This window comes from Chrysochloris asiatica, unplaced genomic scaffold (genome assembly GCF_000296735.1).
Source record: "Chrysochloris asiatica unplaced genomic scaffold, ChrAsi1.0 scaffold00048, whole genome shotgun sequence".
Classification (NCBI taxonomy): Eukaryota; Metazoa; Chordata; class Mammalia; order Afrosoricida; family Chrysochloridae; genus Chrysochloris; species Chrysochloris asiatica.
The window spans coordinates 914,366-933,108 of record NW_006408566.1 but is presented as its reverse complement, the minus strand read 5'-3'; the positions used below and the strand labels follow the sequence as shown (position 1 = coordinate 933,108).

The following is an 18,743-nucleotide window of genomic DNA, read 5'->3' as shown; positions in this document are numbered from 1 at the left end:
ATAGTTTAACTAGTAAGAATGTCTATGATGAACACTGTGATCCTTTAAGACCTACCATTGTTGTTGCTGTTAAGTGCTATCAAGTCAGTTCCAGCCCATAGCAATCCTGTATAGGGTTTCCAAGCAGCAACTGGTGAGCTCGAACCTCTGACCTTGTGTTTCCAACCAACTGCAGTCTAGTGCATTAACCCACAGTGCCACACCAGGACTCGAAAATCTATCTAAATATGATCAAACTAATCATAATCACACCAACTCAAAAGATGAGATAAGAAACTTAGAGGACAGTCAGTTTATACCAATGGGGGAGGAACAAGTAGGAAAAGAAGGATGATAATGGTTCCACAACTTGAAGAATGTAATCAATGTCACTGAAATGTACATGTAAAAATTGTTTAACTGGTGCATGTTCTCCTGTGTATTTTCTGAACAACAACAAAAATATAGTGAATGATATTTATCAAAAAAACAACAACAAAAAACCCTATAAAGCATTTAATTTATAATATTGTATTACTTAATCTAAGAGTCCCTGAGTGGCACAGTTTAGCATTCATCTACTAAATGAAAGATTGGTGGTTCAAATCTACCCAGAGGCACCTCAAAAGAAAAGCCTGATGACCTACTTCTGAAAGATCACAACATTAAAAACTCGATGGAGCATAGTTCTTTTTCTACTCTCACACACATGGGTTCACTAGGAGTTGCAACTGGCTTGATATGGTTTATTTCTTAACTGAGACAGTATATACAAAGGTGTGTATTGTATTATTCTTTATACCTTTTTATGGTATCCTGACATGGGCCTACAGGATAAACACTGGACTGCTAACTGCAAGGTCAGGAGTTTAAGCCTACCAGCTGCTCTTTGGAAGCCTTATGCAAGGTCGCTATGAGTTGGATGAACTCAACAGAACTAAACAACAACAACATATCTTTCCATATACCTGAATGTTATAGTAGAAGGCACTGATGAGGTTAAAAAAACAACAACAAAAAATGCAATAGTTATATCTAGATTAAAAAAAAGAAACATTTAAAATGAAAGCCACAGTGAAAGTTAAATGAATCCAAATGTAAAATAAATAACAATAACAACAATTGCTTTAAAAGTAAAGGTCATGGGGACTCTTGGGCCCAGAGTCAGTGACATAACCACAGAGGACTAGACTGGAGAGTGAAACATCCAGTTGATAAGAAGAAAGGGCATATTCACAAGAACACCTACACTTATAGATAATATCCACTTGACCTGGCTTCAATGACTGGATGATCAGAGCTCAACTAGAAGAAAAAAGAAGAGGAAAACAGAGTAATCTGATACAATTTCATAAACTTGACCTACACCTATGGATGCAGTAGTTCAAAAGAGGGAACAAATCTTTACAGCAAGGATCATTCCTGCCCCCCACCCCCATACACAAAATAGAGAGGGATGGGCAACTTGGACATTGGCTACCCAAAGTTGGGGGCTACAAAGGCAAGAAGTGACTGTCTTACAAGGTTTCAAGAGGGAACCTAGGTCCAGAGGGCGTGGAAGAAGGTACAATCTCCAGAGTAGTAGCCAATCTGTCTGGGCGGGGCTGATGAAAGAATATGCAGATAGGTCTCTTGTGATATAATAGTGAATAATTGTTATCATGAGTCCTGGTGTGGCGCTATGGGTTAATGTGTCAGACTGCAAAGGCGTCTGAAATGCAAGGTCGATGGTTCAAGCTCATCAGTTGCTCCTTGGAAACCCTATACAAGGTCCCTATGGGTTGGAACCGACTCCATGGCACTTATCAACAACAACAATTGTTATCAGGCTGATTGTGAGCGTTGGAAATGCAAAGGTAGACATTTTGTAGCTAAAGAAGGGAAGTGATTGACTTTGCAGTCTAGGAGCAGAGGTCCCTGGGACCATTAAGGGAGAAGAGCAGAGAGCAAGACCCTACCCAGAGAAGCAGTGACACCAGAGATGGAGGCAGAGACGATGACGTGGAGAGATGGAGTGGCTGGGGACTTTAGACCTAGAGAGGGAGAGGGGCTGTGTGCTGACGATCGGGTGATAGGCTTGCAGGGTATACCCTTTTGTTGGTTGATGATGCATGGAGGGGATTGTAACCATGGCAATGAAATGATATTTGATAGGATGAATATAAAGCTAATGTAAATTACCACATAATTCACAACAAAACATTAAAAAAAAAGGTCAATAGGAAAGAAAGAAATAGTACCAAAGAAGCTGTAAGAATAAAGTGTTTTATAAAGTAAGGTGTGACCAATTATACTGTTGGAAAAGCTGGTAAAATAAGAACAGATAGGTAGTAGCCAAATCATTTAGTAATAAAAATAGTTGCAAGCCCGATTGTAGAAAATACAAACTTTCTTAAAAGTGTAGACATGTGACAGTGATTATAAAGAACTACTTAGAGTTCTTTATGAGAAGCCATGGATAAGCACTGGACTACTAACTGTAAGATCACTCCACAGGAGAAAAATGAGGTTTTCTGCTCCAGAGCTGTAAATTCAGATAAATTTACAGTGTTGGAAATCCTATATAGGTTCATTATGAATCAGAATTAGTCCCAATGCAGTAGATTTGGTTTATGGTTTTATGAAGATGAGCTGATAAGTAACAACTGAAAGAGATGTGGTGGTAACCTCCTGCAGTGGAATCCTATGGCATGTTTGAAGGTTATGCATGCCTCTAGAAGAGATGACTTACAAGCCAAAGATGATGAGCAGATAAAAAAAAAAAAAAAAAATGAGAAGAGGAGTCAGAATCCAAAATGCAACTGTAGAGATTACATTTTGAAATGACCAGAGACTTGCTTCTAAAATGATAAAAATCAAAGATCGAAAAGATGGCTATAATCATAATATTATTCAGAATTGATAGTGGAAATAAAAGCACGTTCTACTTTGAAGACTTCTATGAAATAGAAAGTAAGACTATCAGCTGAGGAGAGAGGGAAAGATGGTATGTAAAATTTAACAGAGGAGCACAGAAGGTATCAAACAGTCATTCTAGAAAATAGGAAAGCAAATTTGCTAAGGAAAACTACACAGCAAAGATGAGTTGAGATTTTTGTGGCCAAGATTCTGAAACGAAAACAGTAGTAGTTGAGTTGTGTGATAGACCATGAAATCTCAATTAAGAAAAAAGAGGCAGTAAGAAAGTTATGGATAAATGAAAATAGTATCAATAAATTACAGATTGAATAAGATGACAAATTGTTGTGTAGCAGGGGTGACAATCTAGAATGACTGAAGGTTCTGGTCATGTATCACATAAGTGAACAGCATTATCATCTACCTGTTGTTCTTGGTGTTGAGTGCCATCGAGTCAGTTCCAACTCATAGCTAATCTGTACAGGTTTCCAAGGAGTGGCTAGTAGTTGGAACCGCCAATCTTGTAGTTACCTGTGCAGTGCTTATCCTAAGTACCACACCTGGAGCTCTGTCATCTATCTATTCAAGCCTAAAACCCAGAAGTTGTTTTAATTCCCTCTTCTTTCTTATCTCCCTCATTTAATCAACCAGAAATTCTTACAGATTTTCTAATTTTTAAAATCAGTTTGTTTTCAAATCTAATCAAATTATGTAAGACTATGACTCTACACTTTTTGTTCAAACTAGATGAGGTAAAACTCTGTTACCTGTATCTACAGAGGAGTTCTGGTGTGGTGTTGTAGGATAAGCACTAGACCACAAGGCTGATTTGAACTGCAAAGTGGCAGTTCAAACCCACCAGCTGCACCTTGGAAACTCTATCCAGGGTTTGTATGAGTTGGAAATGACTAGAAGGCACTTAACAACAACATACCCAGCATGTCTAAAAGGTAACATTAGAAGTCCTAACCACTAGGTACATTTCAGAACTTTTATTCCCAGGTGTCTATGCTACATTGCATACACTACAGCAACTCTAGAGAGGGTTTCTGAGGCTGTAAGTCTCTATGGGAGCAGAAAGTCTCATCTTTCTCCCATGAAGCAAGTGGAAGATTTGAACTATTGACATTGTGGTTAACATCCTGGATTGTAGCTACCAGGGCTCTTTTCCATAAAGTTTACAGTCGTAGAAACCATACTGTTACAGGGTCACTGTGAGTTGGAATCAACTCATGGCAGTGGGGTTAATCATTATGGATGTTGACTGTCTTCTCTTTCTCCCATGGTGCCAATGGTGATTTTGAGCCACTTACCTTTCAGTTAACAAATAAATGCTTAACCACCGTAGCACTAGGACTCCTTGTTGTTAAGTGTGGTTGGGATCCCAGAAGTAAAATCAAACTGCTGACCTTTCAGTTAGCAGTTGAGTACTTAACCACTGCACCATCAGGGCTTACAGCTTTGGAAATCCTACAGGGCACGTTCTAGCTTGTTTTATTGGATCGCAATGAGTTAGAATCTATTTAATCCATTTGATGGCAACAGTTTGTTTTTTGTTTGTTTGTTTGTTTATTGTTTATCTGACTCTTTTCATTGTTTTTCTCTAGTATAAAAATTTTATAGATTTTGTACAAAATTAGTCAGAGAATTGTCTGTTCTGTCTCTTACCTATTAAAGGAAAGATTGATCATCTGTAGTCTTATCAACGATTCCATCTCTTCAGGCAAAGAGTTTAGAAAATTGTTTCTAAATTGGAAAAAAATACAGGATTTAGAAAGTTTGAAAATTTTTATAATTTTTAATTCATGTTTAAAATGTTACACAGAAGGAAACAAATTATTTATATCAGTATGCCAATCCTCAACCTGATCTTATTAAATCTGAGTATTAAGAATTCTGAATACGTTAACTGCCCTAAGTATTTGATTAGTGTGCTAACATGCTACCAACTATTAAAGGAGCCCTTATAATGTAGTGGATTAAGAGTTGGGCTGCTAAACGCAAGGTAAGCAGTTCGAATCTACCAGTAGCACCATGGGAGAAAGATGAGGCTTTCTGCTCCCTTAAAAGAGTTATAGCCTTGCACACCCTACAAAAGTTCAGTAGGAGTAAGTGTAGACTCCAAGGAATGCAACCACCACTACTCACCAGGAACAATGGTAAAGCAACCAAGTCTTTAACAAGTATGCTTAACAAGGTAAATGTAAACAAATCCCTTATCTTTCAAAATGGCTCCGTAATACTTCTTAGACAGGGACCGCTATAAAAAATATATTAAATATTCAATTGGTATTAATACATCTGTTGTTACATAATACATAACATGTATACTAATACATTTGTTGTTGTTATTGTTAAGTGCCATTAAGATGGCTCCAACTCATAGCGACCCTGTATAAGGTTTCCAAAGAGCGGCTACTGAATTTGAAATGCCAACCTTGCATTTCAAACCGATCTTTTGGTGGAGTGTTTATCCTATAGCACCACACCAGAGCTCCTGTGCCTTTAAAATTTTTAAATTATAAGAGAAAAAAATGAAACAGGAAGGTAAAGAAAATGTGTATGCTTAGAAATTTGAAACTTTCTACTTCAAAGGTATTAGGCATTTCTTCTCTAAATTTGGAATTTGAATTTGCACAACTCATGTTTTTCCTCTCATGGTGAAACATGGAAGTAAACACAATCTTATTTATTATATGAAGCATAATCTGGGACTCACGTTAGAAGGAAAAATAACAATAAGGCAAAAGGATCCGAGAGGCAATACAAACTACCTAATACTAAAAGATACTTGTAAGAATATTGCCCAATAGATGGCTACTTATAAATGAAACCTTCTTACAACCGAAAAATGTCCTCTATCCTATTGCTTTGAGTTTAGTGATAGTCATATTTGTTACAGTGCAATCTATATTTTTACTTTTCTCTATGCTTTATTCCAGTTATTATCTTTAAGTTGTGTTGAATCATCTACTGATTGTTTCTGTTCTTTTCCTTGAGTCTTAAAGCTACTAATAGCAGACATGAGAGAAGATTTTGATCAGTTAGAAACTCCCAGGTACAGTTATAGGCAGAGACGTGTATATATAGAAAGACAACATTTGGGATAAAAGGAAATAACATAGCAGCAACTGGGACATGGATTCATCCTCTCTGTTCTACTAATACTGAACTAAAATGTAATTTTACACTGCTTTGCAAGTACAGTTGCTACTTCAAAACAATTCTGTTTAATAAGAGCAGGGTGTTAGTATATTTGCTTTAATTACATTAAGTAAAAATGCTTGTTTCTACAGGAAAAACAAATTCATAACTTACTGTTATTGACAAAAAATAAATCCTTAGCTTATTATTTAGACAAAAAGGAAGAGGAGTTATATTTTAGATACTAAAACACACCTAGTAACAACCTGTAAGCACTAGGTAGCCCAGACATTAAAGATACAGCTTTTAAATGAAATTTTAAAGTCCAAGAAAATAATTAATCTTAACTGTCACACAAATACTATTATTCTTAAAATGTGAGATGTCGGATCCTATCACTTTTTCTTGGGCATAGTTAAACTTCCTATTACAGCTGCAGAGTTTTAAGCATTCTGTTGTCTTCTCATAGTGTTCTTTTCTTCTGGCCTTGCATACTTAATTAATATATTGAAACCAAGTGTTCTTTAAGGAGATTGTCAGCAAAGGGTGGTGACACTTTTATCCTATTCATTTTCAGTAAAGTAACAGTATGAAACAAAAACATTCTTTAAAGAAACATCACTGAACTTCACAAAATATAAGGAAAAATATTACTCCCTCTTATTTCTAAGTACAGAGTCCTGGTGTAGCATTATGGGTTAATGTGCTGGACTAAAAGGTCACTTTGAAATGCAAGGTTGGTGGTTTAACCTCACCAGCCACTCCGCGGAAACCCTATAAAGGGTTGCTATGAGTCAGAACCAACTAGACGGCACTTAACATCATTTCTAAGCAACATACCAGTTACTGAGCAACAACTATACAAAGCACTACTGCTATTTACAGCTTTATCACTTAAATGGGAACTATTCAATTTACTCTAAATTTTTATGATGTGTTTATTTGTACTTTTACATAGGAAAGAATGTGTTAATATTGTGTAGCATTCTAGATCATTTTCTCTCCTTATCATATAACTTATAAATGGTTTGAACATGATAGATGCCTGACTTAAATATTTCCTAGATGCTTAATGTTACATTTTTCTGGAAATATTATTAGTAAAGTACAGGCTAGTTTCTTTGCTTAAGAAAATATGAAGACAAGAGCAAAAATTAGGTAGAGTTAAAGACAAATAATAATGAAAAAAGTCAAGCGATAAAATCAATAAATACCTTAGATCTAAAAAAGTCAATTTTTGGAGCATACAAAATTCCAAGGATATAAAGGAAAGCTTATTAAAACTGATGTTGACATCGGAAACCATTTCCTTCAGTTCCACAATCCTGAAATAAACATAATTTTAAGATGTTAGCACTTAAATTAGCTGTCAGAACTTCAAAACTACAAACATACCTTAAGAGGGAATATCCTTTATTCTGCTAGTTTACATTTTCAGCAACTTTTTTTCCCCACAAAAATGCCAGTTAGTTCTTAAAAACTAGTCTTATTTCTTCAAAGGTTTCTTTGTTGAAGTTTGATTAAAAGAGCAACAAGAAAACATATATATTTATGACATAAAGGAGAAAAACAAAATCTAGGCAATCTTTGTATCTAATTCTGTTAATGATTTAAAGCCATAAAATAGTCGGATATATAGCCTCTATATATATCCTAACAGGTGTCTACTTAAGACTATAGAATATAAACCATATATTTCTGTTGTTGTTAAGGGCAGTGGAGCCAGTTCCAACTCATAGCTACTTGTATAGGGTTCTGAGGCTTTAAATTTTTTGCATGTGCAGAACGCTTATCTTTCTCCTGCTGACTCAAACTAACAACTTTGTGGTGGGCATTCCAGTGCTTAACCTATGGAGGCATTGCATTCCCAATGGGGATGCATATCTAAGTACTTTTAAAAATGTATTTCAGTAATTACGATATGGTCAACCTTTTCAAAGTATAGTGTTTGTTTCACAAATTATTAGTTAAACATGATTAGATTCAGCAAATGCCACCATTAAGTCGCTTATCTTAAAGACTTAAAGAGGAAAAAGTAAATGAGGCTTTGGATGGTGCTAATGGTTCACATTAGCTCAGTTGCTAATGGAAAGGTTAAAGGTTTGAATCCACCAAGAGGTGCCTTGGAAGAAATGCTTGGCAATTTACTTCTGAAAAAGCAACCATTGAAAATGTTATGGAGCACAGTTCTATTCTGACATGCACAGATTTGCCATAAATTGGAACCAACTCACAGGAAATTTTTTTTTTTTAAGAGTAAATCAAGTTTAGTAGTTTTAAGACAGTTATTAGCTATAAGAATAAAAAATGATGATGTCTGATTCCCCAAAAAATGAAAATTAAACTGTAACAATAAATATTTTTGAGACTATTACATTAGCAAAGGAAAAGAGAGAAGAGGAATAGCAAATACTATCCTGAAGATGTAGTAAAAGACAATATGCGTTTAGCTATATGTAACTGATCAAATTTTTTGGAGAATTTTTGCATTATGTATCAAGAGAGCCAAGCCCTTTGACTTAGTCATTCTTCTGGTAATCTTGTCTAAAAAAAATAATTATAAAATATGGGTAAGATGTTACTGCCATTATCAACCTTATTATATAATTAAATAAGATTTTTAAAGTAGTTCTTAAGGGAGGAGTAGGAGATTAATTAAATCTCTTTTTGCAATTGAGTTCCTTAAAGTTGTTATCATTCAAGATCTACATTCCTGAAACTATGCTCTACAAAATAGAAAATCAATTATAGGTTGTCCATTTTTTCAAGTTCTGGACATCTAAGAATTTTTGCTGGCTGTCAGATTAAATCTATTCTATTTTTGCAACACATCACACTCCTCTACTTTTATTTTACTTTTTAAGTTAAATGCTTATAAAGAACTAAAATAATTGCCATGAAGTCTACTCTAACTCATGCAGTCCCATGTGTATCAGACTAGATCTATACACCATAGAGTTTTCTTTCTTTTCTTTATTTTCTAACTTCTTATTGTGAATTGAGTGAAGTTTACAGAGCAGAACATCAGTTTACAATCAACAAATTCATATACAGTATTTCATTACATGGTGGCAATCTATTCCATGTACCAACAGTTAACAATATTTACACTTCTATCCACCATAATCATTGCATTACTCCCAGTATCTCCCCATTACCTACTTCTGTCCTTGGCTAACATCTCTCTTGTTGTATACCACCTGCCCTGTAACCCATGCTAACAAGTGTTTTACCCTCTAGCCCATGAATAATTCACACCACTCCCCCCATAATCATCATAGATTGTTTCTTTTATCAAGAAAAGGATTTGCTTATTTTTTCCTTTTTTACAACATTGGTCACACATAATATTTGTTCTTCTGTGATTGACTTATTTCACTCTGCATGTCCTCCAGATTCAACCATGTCATGAGGTGTTTCATGGATTCATCAGTATTCAACATTTTGCAGAATTCCATTGTGTGTATGTACCAACATTTGTTTAACCATTCTTCTGGTGATGGTCATTATGGTTGTCTCCATCTTTTTGGTATGTCTCTTGTAGACAGCATATTGAAGGATCCTGTTTTCTTATCCATTCTGTTCTCTATGTCTCTTGACTGGTACATTGAATTTATTTACATTTTGTGTAATTGTCAATAAGTAGGAATTGATTGCTGTCATTTTTCTGTGTGTTCTTTTTTTGTGGTGCTGCTAGATTCTTTGTTCCACATAGTTTTCTGTGCTGAGTTCATTCTGTTTGTTGGTTTATTTATCGTTTTCATTTCTGTTGTGTTAATGTTTATTAAACCTTTCTGATTTTCCTCTTTTTAAAAAATTGTGATGTGCAAGTGTACCACTTTTCTTTGCGGTTACCCTATAACTTATTAGTTTTTTTCCTGCTTAAAAGTTTGTTTTATCTTGAAATCTATTCGACTTCCTTGCCTTTTGAAAGTTCTGTATCTACATTATTCCCTCTTTTTGCTTTGTAAATGACTTCATTTCACACTGATATCACTGGTTCCCTATATTGTCTTGTAGGTCTGTTTTACTTTACATATATGTCTGTATCTGGACTGATTTCTGGGTGGTGTGTCATGTATGGTAATCTCAGGTTGTTGTTTAATGTTGTTGGTTCTCAGTCCAAAGAACACCCTTTAGCACATTTTGTGAAGTTGGTCTGGTATATGAGTTGCTAAGTATACATTTCTTGGTTTTCAAATTTTTTCTTTCAGAGTTTTGTATATGTCATTTCATTGTCTTATTGCCTATATGGTTTCTGCTGAGAAATCAGAGTTTAGTCTTATTGTTTCTCCTTTGTAGGTAACTTTTCTTTTTTTCCCAAGGTACTCTAAGGATTCTTTCTTTATCTTAGGTTTTGGAAAGTTTATGTCTTGGTGATTTTCTTTTGGGATCTATCCTATTTGAAGTTTCTGTGTGCTTATCTTCTCAACTTTCATGATGTTAGGGAAGTTTTCTTCCCACAATTCCTTAACAATTTACTCTGTGCTTTTTATTGTATCTTCCTGTTCTGGAATTCCAATCACGTGTAAGTTGTTCCTCTGCATGGTGAAACACAGAACTCCTGGGCTCTCTTCAGATTTTTTTTTTGTTATTGTTCTTCTAGCATACTTGTATTGAGAGACTTATCTTCAAGTTCACTAATTCTGTCTTCCATTGCTTCACATCTTCTGCTTTTCCCTGTTCATTTCTGAAATTTTAGTATTAATCTTCTCAATTCTGAATTGTCAGTTTTGTATTGCTTCAAAATTTACATTTATTTTGTCTGTTCTTGTAGTATTTTTCTGAAACCTAATAAAGTTTTTATTGTATTCTCCTTGCTGCCCTCGATTTTTCTGTCATGCTAGAAATGTCAAAGTATCATTCTTTTTAATCTGTTCTCAGTTTTAGTTCCATTACCTTTTATTCCAAAGAAATGTTTTCTGTCTCTGAATCTTGGTCATTTGTTTGAGCCATACTCTGTTGTTTCTTCATATAAGCTACCTTATTACAAAGGCTTATTATATAAGCTGACAAGGCATTGTGGGGTTGTCATATTTGTAAAAAGAGTGCAGTTTTTGTTGAACAGGAGAGAAATTTCTGGGGGCTCCTGCAATTCAAGGAGCTTATAAGGTGGTTGTGAAAAGGATGTAACAGCAAAGTTCCTGGCCCTAGACTGAGTTTCTATTGGCCTCAGTGTTATTTATGTTCAGGGTGCTCAATCTGGAAGTAGTTCATGGGGCCCCTTCATGGAGCTGGTTTCAGTGTTTGTTACAACTACAGGGAAGCTGGAGACAGGGTGAATGGTTAAATGCACTGGTGGCTCTGTGGGTTTTACAGGTCTGGAGCTGAGCCCACCTGAATCCAAAAAACAAAGTGGCACACCAAAGAAGCACAGCCAGACCCACAAGCATGGCTCTCAACTATGTGGCTCCAAACTCCTGAAGAGCAAGATCTACACTGGGCGTGGATGATGGTGGGAACTAGCCACACCTCTGGCCACCAGAGGAGCATGGGGACAAGAAGAAATCACAGCTTTCACGTCACCTGTGTGAATCTGCTATGCCAGGCCTCCCTCTGCTGCTAAAGCTGTTCACTAGATGGTCAAGCTGTGTCTGCTCAGACGTTCACCAGTCAGGCTCTCTCTTTCACTGTCCCTGCTCTGCCTCTCCTTCAAGCAAGCACTCAATATTGCTCTCTAACCTTTCTTCTGAAGTTGAAGGTGCCAAAATTTTCATCTGTGTCTATTTTATTTGGTCTCTCATGTCTTTGTTGTATAAGGGTCTGTGTAGTGCATCTGCCTAGTCTGCCATCTTGCTGGAAGTCCTGTACCATATCATTTTTAATAACTGTTTTGTATGGAAACAGACCACTAAGTCTTTCTTCTAAGGCACTGCTTGGTATGTTGGAAGCACTAGCACTGGTTATTTTACATGAATTATGTCATATAATTTAATTCTTATTAAGACTCGCTGTTATTGCTGTTGATAAGTGCCATCAAGTCAGTTCCGATTCATAGAGACCCTGATTAGGGTTTCCAAGTAGTGGTTGGTGAATTTGAACCACCAACTTTGTGGTTCAAACTGACCTTGCACTCCATTGCATAATCCCACAGTGCCACAGTAAAAGTCATTAACAACCTGAAATATGCAGATGGCACAACCTTGTTTGCTAAAAGTGAAGAAGACTTAAATCACTGATGACATAAATTACAGACTTTTGCATGGATTAAATCTCAACATAAAGAAAAAAAAAAGCCTCACAATATCATAATAAATAAAGAAAAAACTGAAGTTGTCAAAATTTCATTTTACTTTCGATCCACAATCAACACTCAAAGGAAGCAACAGTGTAAAACATCAGACAACATATTTCACTGGAACATTTGCTACAAAAAAACCTCTTTAAAATGTTAAAAAGCAGAGGTCACTTGGAGGACTGAGATATGCCTTACCCAAGTCATACTATTTTAAATCATCTCATATGCATATGAAAACTGGACAATGAATAAGGAAGACCGCAGAAAAACTGATGCATTTGAATTAAGGTGTTGGAAAAGAACATTAAATAGACCAAGAACTGCCAGTTGTTGCTGTTAAGTGTCATCAAGTCAAATACAACTTATAGAAACCCTGTATATGGTTTCTGAGAAGCAGCTAGTGGGTTTGGACCACCAACCTTGTGGTTCAAATCAACCTTGTGGACCAGTGCTTATTCTTCACCACCACACCACCATTCCAGAACCAGAAGAACAAACACATCTGGGAAGAAGTACCACTAGAATTCTCTTTAGAAGGGAGGTTAGCGAGATTACATCTAATGTACTTTGGACATGTTAGCAGCAGGGAGAAGTGTCTGAAGGACAGCATGTTTGGTAAAGCAGAGGGGCAGAGAAAAAGAGGAAGACCCACAAAGAGATGGATAGATACAGTGACTCCAAAAATGGGCTCAAACAGCAATGACGGTGAAGATGGTGCAGTACCGGGCAGTGATTTGTTTTATGATTGCTATGAGTCGGAACTAACTCATGACACCTATAGACAACATTATTATACCTACTTCAGAGGTGAAGAAGTTACTTAACCTCTCCCACACCACACAGCTAAAAGATCTAGGATACAGACACAAGCAATTGACTTTAGTGCCTAAGTTTTTTATCATTATCCTAACCTGTCTAATGATACTGTTGCTTTAACTGTAAGGTAAAATCTTGTTATGATTAGCATCAACAAAATGTATTAAATAGCACAAGGTATAATGCCGAAAAATTCTAATCATTGCAAGTGAAGAACACTTCTCTGGAATTAAAATAAGAGGGTTTATTTAGACTAAAACACTTTTTTTCCTGGGTGATCTGAACATTTATTGCCCTTGGGAGTCCCAAACTTGGAAGCCACTTCCTGTCACCGAGGGTCCTGGGGGGGTGGGGGTGGGGTCCAAGCAGCAGCCAATGGTAACAGTTAGTTGGTTGACGGCTTGGCCCACTTGACGTTCAGGATGAGGTGGTCATAGCCAAAGCCAGACACACCGGCAATGGCATGGGCAGCGTCCTCGCGGCGATGGATGCTGATGAAGGCGAAACCCTTGGACTGGCCAGTGGTCTTGCCCTTCTCGAGGTAGATGCGGGAGATGGAGCCAAAAGGTCGGAAGAGTTCCTGTAGGTCAGTCTCCCGTGTGTCCTCAGACAGGTTGGTGACCCGGAAGGTGGCGTTGTCATCAGCTCTGCGGTTGGGCTGCATAGACTCCCCGTGGCGGCTGGCCCCATCACGCAGGCTCGGCTGTACGTACTTCCCTGTCTTGCTCTGGGCAGCCTGCACGGGATCCAGCTCTCCGGGCAGCTTCTCCTTCTCTCCAGTGGACAGGCCCAGCTGCTCAGCCAGCAACTTCTGCATGGGCCCTAATGTGTCCTAGTAGGGGCAGCGGGTGGTCCAGTAGTCGCCCTTGCAGATGCGGCAGGACACAATCTTCTGACCCTTGTGCTTGTACATCGGGTCCTCCTCCTCCTGGCAGTTCAGGTCCTCTTTGCTGGTGATAAATGTCATGGAGACGTCGTCACTGACTGTGGTGGTGGCCACATTGGGCCCCGGTGGGTCAAACCCTGAGTTTCCAAACTTCTTCCAGTTCTTCCTCCTTGCCACAGCCTTTGAGGCCTTCCAGGTCTCAATCCTGAAGGTGCGGACAATCTTAAACTTCTTGCCATCCTCGTCTATGTTGTACTCAGTCACTGTCTTGATGTTTCCGTTGATGACCTCCTTAGGAGGCAGCAGTGGAGCTCCTGGCAGTAGCTCAGGCTCTGGGCAGGTGTCACCAGTGGTCAGAGGGATCCCCTTGAGGAGCTCGCTGGTGATGCATTTGTCGTCCTCTCCCTCTTCCTCCACCTGGTTCGCCCAGCTGGGCTTCGAATCAAAGTCTCCGGTCGGCATTACAATTACGTTATTAGACTAAAACACTTTAAAAATTTTTATTATTAGCTGAAAAATTTAATGGCCTGTCAACTCATTGTTATTTGTTAAGTGCCACAGAGTTAGTTCTAATTCATAGCAATTGTATAGGGCTTGCAAGGAGCAGCTGGTGGGTTTGAACTGTCAACCTTGTAGCTCGCAGTTCAGTGCTGATCCGACAGTGCCACACTAGGAGTCCTGTCAATTCATTAATACAATACAAAACAAAAAATATCATTAATATTTTTAATAATCTAACATCTATTTTCTAAAAAAAAATATGTAAAAGAAAAACAAAACTTCTTTACACCTATATACCACTCAAAACAAATGTTAAGATTATTTCAGAAATACTTAATGATATTTGCCAAATCTAATTTATAATGCAAACAACTTTGTACATAATCAAAATTTTAAAGTGATGAAAACTAATGATTCTTTTAATTGTTATTATTGAAAACAGAGAATGAATGACAATTTAATAGTAATTGCATCACCAACAGATCCTACCTCTTCGGAATTTCACAGAGCTGATTCTTACTGAAGTTAATGGAAGTGATAATGTTGCTTTTTACTGCATCAAATACTTCATCAGGAATCGAAGTTGTTTGCTTATCACTATAAAAAAACGGTTAAAATTGCATCATTTTCAGCAGCCTAGAAAGGTAAGATTATTGCTAACTTTGTAAAGGCCTTTAAAGATTACATATGGAAACTTTTAAAAGCAGTTTATTATTAAGTTTTATAGAATGCCACATAAACTTGCTAACCAGAAAATGTTTACCATTAATAATTCAAACTATACAATGTGCTATAGTACACTGTGCCATAACCTCTTGTTATTCCAAAATGTCTAGGAGTATGTTAATATAGTAAGTGGATGGCACATAGTTCTGTCTCTCAATAGGACAAATCTATAATTTGAAAAGGTGGTTGTTGCCCTTTTCTCATAAAAGCCTTTCAAAGGTCCTTTCAGTCAGCTTTTGGGGATTATACAGTTTACTATAAGATAACAATTTTTGAAACTTCAACATTTTATCAAAGTAAAATAACTACCTCTAATAATCTAAATAAATTTATCCCATATTTAATATGTAACAAGGTGGACAGGGTAATGGACTGAGACTAAACTATTCTTGGTTCTGAAACTAATGTGCTTTGCAGTTTATCTTTCCTGAACCCTAATTCTATAAACCTAGCATCTGAATTTATGCCACATCCTTTGCATATATATACATATATATATGTAAATCCCCTTTTGATAAAATTTTTCATTAATATTTTCATTAAATAACAATTTAGCCTTACATTTGCAGATATAAAATTTTCTTGATGTTCTAATAATCCTTACATTCTTTTTTTATCCCCCTTCAATAGTTTTTAATACTTGTATTCAAGCAATGTCACTATTCAGGGAAAACATCAATGAAAGGGCAAATGAATAACTGAATACATAAAACAGTATTACATAGAATATACGCCCTGAGATAATTTCATAAGTCAAAATAATACACATAGGCAAAAGGGTTAATTGCCTTCAAATTTTGCTGTAGGGCTCTAATTCCTGCAGTTGTAGCATTTTTAACTTCTGAATCCGAAATGATCTAGTCATGGAAAACTGATTTATGCTAATCAAACATGGAACATTCACGTTAATTTTAAAATTTAGTTGAAAGCATTTATGCTTTGATATTGGTACTTAATTTGTATTTTAAACAGGATGAACATTTTCAATTAAAGTCTCTGAGAAAAACAAATTACAATAAAATAGAATCAGAACAACCTAAAATGTATAGTTTAAGAGGTATCTTTATTATGCTTTTGTGATACCAGTTTTTAATAAAGGAAATGGTTATACCAAATTAAACTAGATTAATACTATTTCATAGATGGTTTGGAGAATCAAAACCAACAGTAAATGTAAAATACAACAACCAGAACAAAATTGTTGTTATTGTTAAATGCCACTGAGTCACTTCTAACTTATAGGAATCTTATGCACAACAGAATGAAACACTTCCCGGTTCTATGTTGTTGTTGTTGTTGTTAAGTATTGTCTAGTTGTTTCTGACTCATAGCGACCCTGTATAAGGTCTCTGAGAACTTCGAATCACTGATTTATTGGTTAAAACCGGCCTTGTGATCCTGTGCTTATCTTGCAGCTACACATCAAGACTATGCCCAGTTCTATAAAGAGTAAATGGCGTTTGTCTGAACTGCAAGATTGGAAGTTGAAATCCACCAGTCGCTCCTGGGAAACTCTATACATAGTTGCTATAAGTATAAACCAACTTGATGGCTCTTAACAACAACATTCAAGGTAAAAGAAATGGTAGCCAGAAATAAAAATGATTCTAACATAGAACACAAATAAAATTCATTCTGGGTGCTGCTAACTAAGAGAATCTTATTACCAATACTGACACTGTTTAGAAAATGGAAATATATTTCACTATAAAAATAGTAATATTAATAACCATTTGTCTCTCTATTAAACATAATAAACAGGAATGACCTACAGAATGGGAGGTGAAGTTGATTGTACTTTAAATAAACTTTGATCTCATTATTTTTATAATTGCTATTACTTTAAATCAAGTATTCTGATAAATTCTTCCTCATCAGCTGTCTTATTTCTGAAAGATTATTTTTTAAAATATGATTTCTTCTGCATTCTTTGTAACTTTTTTTAAAAAATGAACAACATACCTATAGTCTAATATTTTTAATGAGGTTATAGCATGTACATTGACTCTTGATTCACTAGGCAGTGTCATGGCAGTCTCAGTAAGAGAGTTGCTTTGAGTAGGTCCATCATCTGGCAAGAGAAGAAGTTATATAAAACTAATATTTATAATACAAAATAATTTCTGAGCTATTCATATATATAAATAGTACATGTGACTTCTTGATATCACTAGTGAGAATACCTTTATTTATATACATTATTTCCAATAATCTAGGCCTGGAAGCTAATATTTAATAGAAAATAATTGTTATTCGATTAAAAATTGTTTTCATGAATCTTGGTATAAGAAAATTTAGGCGTACCAAGTAACCGTCAAAAAATACTAATTCTTTAGAGGAAAAACTGACAACCAATCACTCTTTTTTGACAAAATAATAAGGTATAATGAAAGGAATTTGTTAGCAAACAAAAATATTATTTTCCATAGTTTAGGATACACAGAAGTTGATTATTTCCAATTACTGGAAAATCTGGAAATTTGAATATAATCAAGTGAACTTTGATGCTTTATATATGTTAAATTCATTTTTAAAATAAAATGCATCAATGTATTTCAGCAAATATTTTCTTAACATAACATGCTTGTATACTCATATGTTCACATGCTACCTATCAGGCCTTTCGCTAATCTCCGGAGACTACTTAGCACTCTCATCATATGGTGTACAAAACACACATTTAAAAGAAGTGACTTTGGGATCTCTCTTTACAAAAAAGACTTTAACAATATAAAGATAAATAAAATGAGACTCAGCAATATGGAATAAATGAAACAGTTCCAGAATTCATATGTAATATAGCAGGAGTCCTGGTGTGGCACTGTGGGTTAATACACTGGACTGCAAAGATGGTGTAAATTGCAAGGTTGGAAGTTCAAGCTCACCAGCTGCTCCTCAGAAATCCTATAGAGAGTCACTGTGGGTCAGAACTGACTCAATAGCACTTAACAACAAGAAGCAGCAGAAAACCAAAGAGTAGCAGGAAATGTCAAAAGATCACAAAGTGGTAAAATCTCTCATCTTGCTTCTGCCCAGCAGGTATCAAATAAACATTTGTTGACTGGTACTGAATATATTTCTCTCACATTCAGCTCATCAGATCAATGATTAAACTATTTTCCCCATGCAAATATTAATATGAATATTTTATAGCTGCTCCTTGGAAACCGTATACAGCATTGCTATGAGTTGGAACTGACTCGACAGCACTTAATAACAACAATAAACAACAATTTTAATCAAAGAAGTAGAAAAGGGTAAACAATAGAGTACTGAAAAAAATTAAAAGACATAAAGGAAAATTTTAAGATCAATTGGATGCTTTGATATTTAGAAGTTTGGTAGAAGTTTGATTATTTTAAAGAATTATATAAGTTGTTGTTGATGTTAAGAGCTGTTGAGTCAGGTCCGATTCATAGCAAACCTGTAATAGGGTTTCTGAGCAACAACTGGTAGGTTTGAACATCCAACCTTGCGGTTAAGAGTCCACTGCTTATCCTACAACACCACATTAGGACCAGTAAGAAAATTCAGCATTGTTTTTTAAATATACAT

The 18,743-nt window shown here is 35.9% G+C and overlaps 1 protein-coding gene and 1 pseudogene across 1 annotated transcript in view; both read right to left on the bottom strand.

Annotated features, from left to right (window-relative positions):
• The window catches only part of LRRC40 (leucine rich repeat containing 40), a 97,074-nt gene that overhangs the window by 10,788 nt on the left and 67,543 nt on the right, over nucleotides 1-18,743 (bottom strand). The window contains exons 10-13 of the mRNA XM_006862416.1: nucleotides 17,151-17,259; nucleotides 14,952-15,059; nucleotides 7,236-7,346; nucleotides 4,546-4,623 (exon numbers count right to left, since the gene is read on the bottom strand). Coding sequence (XP_006862478.1) covers nucleotides 4,546-4,623; nucleotides 7,236-7,346; nucleotides 14,952-15,059; nucleotides 17,151-17,259 — 406 coding nt within the window. The remainder of the gene's footprint in view (nucleotides 1-4,545; nucleotides 4,624-7,235; nucleotides 7,347-14,951; nucleotides 15,060-17,150; nucleotides 17,260-18,743) is intronic.
• On the bottom strand, nucleotides 13,461-14,423 carry LOC102821794 (annotated as a pseudogene).